The sequence below is a fragment of the Fragaria vesca genome, linkage group LG5 (genome assembly GCF_000184155.1).
Source record: "Fragaria vesca subsp. vesca linkage group LG5, FraVesHawaii_1.0, whole genome shotgun sequence".
In the NCBI taxonomy this organism is placed as follows: domain Eukaryota; kingdom Viridiplantae; phylum Streptophyta; class Magnoliopsida; order Rosales; family Rosaceae; genus Fragaria; species Fragaria vesca.
The window spans coordinates 11,134,787-11,143,692 of record NC_020495.1 but is presented as its reverse complement, the minus strand read 5'-3'; the positions used below and the strand labels follow the sequence as shown (position 1 = coordinate 11,143,692).

At 37.0% G+C, this 8,906-nt stretch overlaps 1 protein-coding gene across 1 annotated transcript in view; it reads left to right on the top strand.

Moving 5' to 3' along the window:
- The window catches only part of LOC101311871 (probable peptide/nitrate transporter At5g62680-like), a 37,734-nt gene that overhangs the window by 18,207 nt on the left and 10,621 nt on the right, over positions 1 to 8,906 (top strand). The window contains exon 4 of the mRNA XM_004301260.1: positions 53 to 427. Within this exon, the coding sequence (XP_004301308.1) occupies positions 53 to 427 (375 nt within the window). The remainder of the gene's footprint in view (positions 1 to 52; positions 428 to 8,906) is intronic.

The window sequence follows — 8,906 nt, the reverse complement described above, 5'->3', positions numbered from 1 at the left end:
ACAATTCTGATCAGAAGTCCCCTAACTGACATGTTATTATCACCTCCCTTAGATGCCTTGACAAAGCAGCAATCCTGACGCCGGAAGACAAATTAAACACAGATGGATCAGCAGCCAATCCATGGAGACTTTGCAGCATGCAGCAAGTAGAAGAAATGAAATGTCTAGTGAGACTGTTACCAATATGGGCTGCAGCCCTCGTGTACTATATTGTTATAGTCCAACAACACTCCTATACAACTTACCAAGCTCTTCAATGTGATAGAAGACTTACAAAACACTTCGAGATCCCAGCTGCATCCTACTATGTCTTCTTGATGATAGCCATGACCATTTGGATCCCTATCTATGACCGACTTGTCGTCCTATTTCTCCAAAGACGCACAGGGATAGAAGGAGGCATCACAGTGCTGCAAAGAATTGGAATGAAATCCCCATTCTTGTTCTGACTTAAAAGTAGATTCTCCTGCTGCATATGTAGTACAGTACTATGCTATTATACGTACGAGATCGATCCTCAAGAAACTAGACGATGATTACTGTGATATTTTCATATACGTACCCTAAGCTTTTAGAGGACATCGGGGTATTTGGCAAGATAGTAGATTGCCCACATTAATGAAAGGGAAGTAGATGCATATCCAGCAATAACAAGGCTCACAATGTTATATATCTATCACCTCGATCTTTGTCACTTAATTGATCACCCTCATCATCTTTGATTTGCATAAGCCCATCCATCAGATCAGTAGTCACTTCTTCTTTTCGATTTCTTTTCTTCTCTAACTCCACCCTGAAAATCGCTTCAAGCTTCCTCCTACACTGCAAATTCACATGCATAAGCTTATTGATAACTATCTTGTACCAATAATAAGCATAAGCTTATGCATGGTATTAATACTATATATATATGCATGCAATCCATGAGTACACCCCCATGACACCTCCAATGTGTAAAACCATGCAAACTTGCAAAGCCTCATTTCAATCAAATTATCATGTTCCTTAATCTTACCATCGGTAAAACTCGATGTTTACAATTGACGTACAAAATATTAAAATCTCTGAGAATCTGTTTTACGATCATATGTGTCCTTTAGTCCTTTAATTCTAATTCAAAATTCAAAGTTCAAACCTGAAGAGCAGAGTGATAAGCAGATCCAGGAACATGCAAGGGTTGAGCTCTAATTCCTTTTAGCAATCCTTCAAACAAGTTATCAATGGTATCCAGGAGAGGCCCTGGCTCCAAACTTACAAAAAGTTTTCCAATATTATCAAACGTTGGCTGTAATAATTAGTACATACATGATGCATCTTAGTATTAAGAAATTAATGTTGAACCACCTTATTGAGCAGTATGTAAGTGTAATCACCTTCTTAGCTTCGTCATATGCTTTGATTCTACCTTTGAGAGCCCATGACTGAAATGCAGCCAACATTCGCGGCTGAACTAGTTGTGCAATGCGGCGTAGAGCGTCGGGTTTGTTAATGACATTTATGACATAGCTTCTAAGCCTGGCGTGGGAGCTTCCTTGAACTGCCATCAAAGAACTAGAACCTACAATATCGACGTTAGGCCAGTTTAGTTTGAAGGTGTCCCCCGATTGGAATATAATTTTGTTCACCGCCGGGAAACATGTTATGATCGACGGCGAGCCGAAGAGGTGCGTTCTATACATTCCTATTCCATCACCGTACCTGGATAAATTAAGGTCATGGTAATTTATATAAACTTTTCAATACTTCTCATGTACAAATGTACAATATGTTTGATATCAAGCTAAGCAAACAACTATTTCTAATAGAAACGCGAGTATTTATTTTTCAGATAGACATCAAATCCTCTTAATTAATTTGTTTAAATTGGACATCCAAATTTCACAATTATTGAGGAGTGCTGCTATAATGTAACAGCATTAATTATATTTCCATGTTTACCCCTATTTGAATAAAAAAATGAATTATAAATTGCAAATTCAACTGCAATACGTTCTTGCCTCCAAGAAACCTCTCCTATGTCCTTCATTATCATCAAGATTGATTGTATGACGTACGTAGGAACATGAGGGCATAATTATAAATCTGATAAGAGCTTGGAACGAACCCAAATTATTTAACAAACTTTGAGAATAAGAAAAGTTAACCCAGATTTCATGAAGTCTGAGAATAAGAATTGATCGATGGTGGCCTGGTGGATTGCAATCTTGAAGGACCATTGTCTTACATCTCTCTCACACTATATTTCCCTCTTCTCTTATTTGAATTTACCCTCCCAAATTCTTTTGCTATCACTAGGATTAATTTATGATCTTTTCGTTTTTCAATTTACTATGAAGTCTTAAATTTAAGTAGATATTACACAAATTAATCATCATAGATCGATCATTTGCTCTCAATCTTGGTATAGCTTTTCAAACATAACTATGGTAATGTTGCTTGTACTGGAAGAGATAGAGAGGTGCTGGGTAAACTCATAGAAGATATGCTACATTGCTGGTTTAATAAGACAAAGTACAAAACTGGAAAAAGTAGAACAAAAAGAGAATTACTTGGTACATTTAGAAACACCCTTATTGAGTGTTGTTTTTATCAAAGAGAAATTTTATTAACACATCCCTAATTACTAGATACACATACCATACTTAATACACCACCTATTAACTTTATTGTTTTAACATTTTATTAGATACACATACCCAAATTTCTTACAATACCCTCATTTAAAATACAAAACTCATTCACTAAATATACATATTTTCTAGATCTGCTACTCAATTTATTAACAGAAAATTCACATTAATGAGATCTCTTGCGTCACGAGGGCACCGATTTTGCTTGAGATCTCTCTCATTGAGTTAGAAGAGTATATATATAATTATATATAGCACTATCCCAAGTTCTAGTTTGGTGTTCAAACGTAAATGTTTTTGAACGACCTAGCATGTGTGAACAGTAAAAAATAAATTTTCCAACTTCACTTTGAACTATCTAATCAAACACCAAATCCTAAAATCTAAATTTTGTAGTAGATCAATTTTAATCAAAGATAGAGAAGTCATACCTCGCTCGCTTAGGGGTTGAAAATATCACTGATATCTATTACGTTATCTTTAGTTTTTGCTTGAAACTATATATGGCTGTCGCTAGCTATTTTTGATTAGGGCTTGGTATCTTCACATACATTGTTATTGTAGAGGAGAATAATAGTACTCTTAAGCAGGATATTTTTTTTTTTAACTATAATTTTTTACTTTTGATATAAATGTCTTTTTTGGTAATTTTATGTATCTACAAAGTCTTATCTAATTTGTATAAAAAGTTATGTGTATCTAACATTTAGGGATGTGTTAATAAAATTTCTCTTTATCAAAACATGTATGTACATCGTGACATTAGCTTTGTGTTCGTTTGAACTTGTAGACGAAAAATAAGTAATTTTAGGGACTAAACTTATAGCAATTATAGAGCCAAATATCAAATTTTTGCTAACCATATTAGGGTAGTTCAGTCCGGCTGTAATCCATGCCATATTGCCTATATAAAGACTTATATATGTTAACTGTTCACCTCCATCAAAAGTTACACTGTGATCCTCATTTAGTTTCAATATTCCATGAATCCTTTCATTGTAAACAGTACAAATAGACGCCAAACAAAATAATGAAGACCAAAAATTTGGAAATTAAGCATACATACTTATCTCGCTTGGCATTGATAAACTCATCCGGGCGTCGAAGTATTTTAAAATACCACAAGAAAAGCATTTCACCGAGTATTGGGAGCCCCATACCTGGAGGCAATTTGGCACCGGTTGTTGAGGACCGGCGCAATGTGAGAGGAAGCACATACCAAAGCTCATTCCACCACCACAAGAGCAACCCCAGCAATGGCAGACCTCCGACAACCAAGACACCCAGAAAGCCACAGGAGTCTCCATTTCTGTTTTGTATCGAAACCCCTGTGTAACTGTATATCTCTCGATCCCTAATTCCCCATCCTAATATATTTTAGCTGTTGTAGATTCCTAGTCGATTATTCTTCAGATTGGAATGAGCAAGAAGACAGAGAAAAACAAAGGCCGCTCGAATACAAAACGGCTTGACCGATCGATGAGCCGAAAGGTCAGTGCTGCAGTTCACTAGAAATGAAATACTACTGAAATGCTTCTCATTATTGAATGACTAGGGCTCCATGGAATACTATGAGAACAACAACAATTGTCAGTTCTATTTGATTGATTAAGAGGAGGATAATTGTATATTAGCTGCACTTTCTTTACGTAACATCACCCACTTGGCCACTTTCACACTTGAATTGTCAGGTGTGTTTTGTCATGTCTGTAAAACGAAAATTAAACGAAGTATTTAACTTTATGATCGAAATCACTACAATTTGGAAGGAAAATTATTTATTCAAGAGATGAGGCGGGATGCTGTAGGCTATAGCTATATAACCTGTTACAACCCTTGACTAGCTGAAGTGAATTGAAACAGAGATAAATTCTTTCTAAATTTTGCTGAATGTGACCTCAACATTATCAACCGGTCTTGGATGTGACAAATACATCATAGGTGCATCCGGGTTGAGTAACTTCCACCTGAAAATTTAAGCCATGTCCTTTTCATTATAAAGATTCTAAACAGTTTGAAATAACTAATACACAAACGTGTAATACCGATCCATAAATCATTTCATTCATAGCATAATCTATAATATAGATCAAATTCGTATCCTAACACGACATATGACATGCGCAATGGATCTAAATAAGTTTGTAACTAAATTATGGATATAAAGTTTTAGCCACATTATATGTAGAAAAATTTTAGTGAAAGACATGATTGTTACAAATTTCGTTATACTACGGTTATGATGTATTAAATTCAACTAAATGGAGAACATATTTTGTGATAATCCAAATTTAAATAGCGAAGTAATGCAAAGATGACGATTTTCTTACTTATATCCAACAGACAAATAGTGTAAGAAAATGGCGAGTTGGAGTCTAACAAGCATATTTCCAGCACATATTCTTGATCCACCTCCAAACACTTGGTATGTTCCAGGTTTAGCCGGATTCTGTGAAAGTCCAAATTAATTGAATTGTAAACTAATTAACTGAAAAGTTAATTAACTTGTGAGAGGAATCGATTTGCCTAGGCTTACATTCCATCTATCTGGGTTAAAGGACATAGGATCATCAAAGTGCTCCGGATTTGTATGGAGATATCGAACCCAAACAATCATATTCCAGTTCTTTGGTATTATGTAGCCTGCATACATGTACCCATTAGTTTAGAGAAAATTAGCTGGAGAAACTTCTCAATTTGCCAAAGTCACTAATGTAGACTTACCTTTATACTCAATTTCCTTGGTAACAGATCGGAAAACAAACGCTGCAATGTTGGCCAGCCGTATAATTTCTTCCACCACCTTGTTGGTGTATTTCATTTTCGAAACATCGTCACTTGTAATGAATTCCCCGTTCCTGTTCTTACTTACAATCATATTCTCCTCCTGCATTTCATGTACACAGTATTAGAGAAGCGAATCTCAAAGACAATAAGATGATAAGGAAAATGTGTATGCATGCATATAATATACCCGAAGCTTTTGAAAAACATTGGGGTATTTGGCAAGATAGAAGATAGCCCACATTGCTGAAAGGGCAGTGGAAGCATATCCGGCAATAATAAGGCTCACAATGTTATCTATCACCTCTTTGTCACTTAATTTATCACCCTCATCATCTGTGATTTGCATAAGCCCGTCCATCAAATCAGTCGTCACTGCTTCTTTACGGTTCTTTTTCTTCTCCAGCTCCACCCTGAAAATCGCCTCGAGTTTCCTCCTACACTGCAAATTCACATTCACGTACATATTATTTAGGTATTACCTGACAGAATATGCTATAAGATGACCAAATCGTATCCGAATGTTTACGAACAATTTAGAAACAAGGTTTATGTTTTCGAACCTGAAGAGCATGGTGATAAGCAGATCCAGGAACATTGAAAGGTTGAGCTCTAATTCCGTTGACCACTCCCACAAACAATTCTTCAATGGTATCTAGGAGAGGCCCGGGCTCCAAACTTGCGAACAATTTTCCAATATTTTCAAAAGTTACCTGTAATTAGCATATAAGATACATCTTAGAACTGAAAAATTAATTGAAAATGAAAACGGGCTCGGCAATATAGGAAATATTAATATTTCTGAATAATTACCTTCTTAGACTCATCATATGCTTTTATTCTACCTTGGAGTGCCCATAACTCCATTGCAGCCACCATTCGTGGCTGAACTAGTCCGGCAATGCGGCGCAAAGCATCAGGTTTGTTAATGACATTCATGACATAAGTTCTAAGCCTTGCATGGGAGCTTCCTTGAACTGCTACCAAAGATCTAGAGCCTACAACATCAACATTAGGCCAATTTAGAGGGAAGATCTCCTCCGACTGGAATACGAATTTGTTGATCGCAGGTAAGCACGTTATGATCGATGGCTTTCCGAACAGGTGTGTTCTGTACATTCCTACTCCATCACCATACCTGATTCAAATCGAACGTATATTCATCAATACCTATATTATGTTGAAATATGATATACATGACATGAACATATATGAAAGGTCTTATGTTCAGCTTTTCAAATGTTAATAACTTTAATTCAATTGGTATTGTAGTTCTCTTGTAGTTACTGGCATGGATTGGGTAGGGACTGATAAAACCAAAAGAAACAAAAGAAGGAAAAAAAAATATTTGAACCTACTTAGCTCGCTTGGAGTTGATAAACTCATCAGGACGACCAACGGTTTTGAAATACCACAAGAAAGTGAGCATTTCACCGAGAAACGGGAAACCCAAGTGACCTGGAGGCAATTTGGCTCCGGTCGGAGACCCACGTAACTTAAGAGGAAGAACATACCAGAACTCATTCCACCACCACAACAACAACCCCAAAAATGGCAGACCTCCCACAACCAATGCCACCCATACCCCCAACGAGATCTCCATGTCGATCTATATGTGAAGTATGCTCAACTCCTCTTAGCGTTTAAGATACATAGTGCAGCATTGCCACCATAGCTATATATACTACATGACACAGCAAGAATATATCATTTGCCATATACCTACATGTAGATTCGTAATTGAAAATTCTTCTTCCCGGATTGAGTAAGTGGACAAAAAGAACCCCGCTGCAATACAAAACTCCTTGGGTGAGCCGTGAGCATGCACGTGATTTAGATGATTAGCTTATGAGTGTGGCTATTGGGAACTCCAAGTTTGCTCATTTGACCTCACTCTATTGTAAATTATTAAATGACATATTTATCCTCTTACACAATGACTGTTAAGGACATTAATTATACAAAAAGTAATGTTACATTTATTCTCTCTAAACTTTCTAATTCAATAATAATGGATTGTCTTTTATTATTTTCCTTATTGATTTTTATTTTCTAGTTTACCACATACTTATTAAAACATTTATATATTTATATTATCATACATGTCACATGCTTATACAAAGTGAAAAAATATTTTTACAAAAATTATTATCTTGTTCTAGGATATTCTCTATGTGTGCCTTGGTCTTATGCCAATAGGATATATAGTTAGACTAGATCTATGTATTCATATCCTTACCATATTGGTATTGTGTAATTCTCTATATAAAGGGCTCCTATCAATGAATAAGATGACTCTCTTGCTATCTCTTTGTCTCTACACTTTATTCTTCATCATGTTATCATGCACTTTGTTCTAACCCTAGAGCCAATAGCCCACCATTTTTTTTCCAAACCCTAAAAACCAAAACCCTAAAATCGGGCAGCCTTGTTTTTCCCGATTTCCGACCAAAATTCCGACTGCCCTCCGCCGGAATTTTATATCCCCAGAAAGCTCTTTCCGTCACGGATCCAACGCCGCCGGCCTCACCCTGAGAACCGGCCGGAAATTCTCCGAACCGGCCGCCAGAAAATTCCAGACCGCCGCCGCTACCGACCACCGGTTCACCACCTTCCCTTGCTCCGATCAACCTGAAATTTTGACAAAAGCTTCCCCATCCAGAGCTGCTCCTCCTGTCAAATTTTCAGCCCCAAATTCGAAGTATAAGTAGGCGAAACGTTATTTCTCCTCTCGGCAGCCTTTAGAAAGGTATGTTTTGAAACCTTAAACTCTTCCAAGTTCAATAACTCGGGGAGGATAAAATCTTTTCCTCTCTTCTCCATCTCCATTCTATGCTTGAGATTTTGTGTGTGCAGGTACCAAAAATCCCAGAATTTTATTCGCGGGTCAAGAGTATGTTGGATCACTCTTGTTTCTTTGTCCGGGTTGTGTTTGATTAACCCCGACCTTTCACCGGATTGTGTTTGATCAATCCGAGGCCTTTTTCCGAATTGTGTTTGATCAATTCGCGGCTTTTCCGGATTGTGTATGATCAATCCGAAGGACAAACCATTAAAAGCATCGTTTGTGACCTCTATCGAGTCTCATAACAGCTTGGTTTTGTATGCAAGAGCAATGTAACATTCTGCTCCTTTGAGTTTTGACGTACTAGATGCCTAAGGCGGATCTTCGCTTGGTATCTGTGGAACCTTTCATTGAAAAGGATTAAACCACATGTTTTGACCCCCAGGCTAACAAGCCTAGATGCCGAGATTTCACATCTCATGCGCACAAAGTTTTTGAAGCGCCACATCGACAAAAGCCTTCAATGGCAACCTGTGCAAAAAGTAATGACCACAAAGTACTGTGGAATGCACTCATGGAGCATTTCTCGAAACGTTCATATAACTCTACTTGTTGAGTTATTAGTCAAGTGGATTGCTTACCACCTTAATTGACTACATATTGTCGATGATCTTTTGTGGCATCATGATCCATAATCTTTAGCGGTA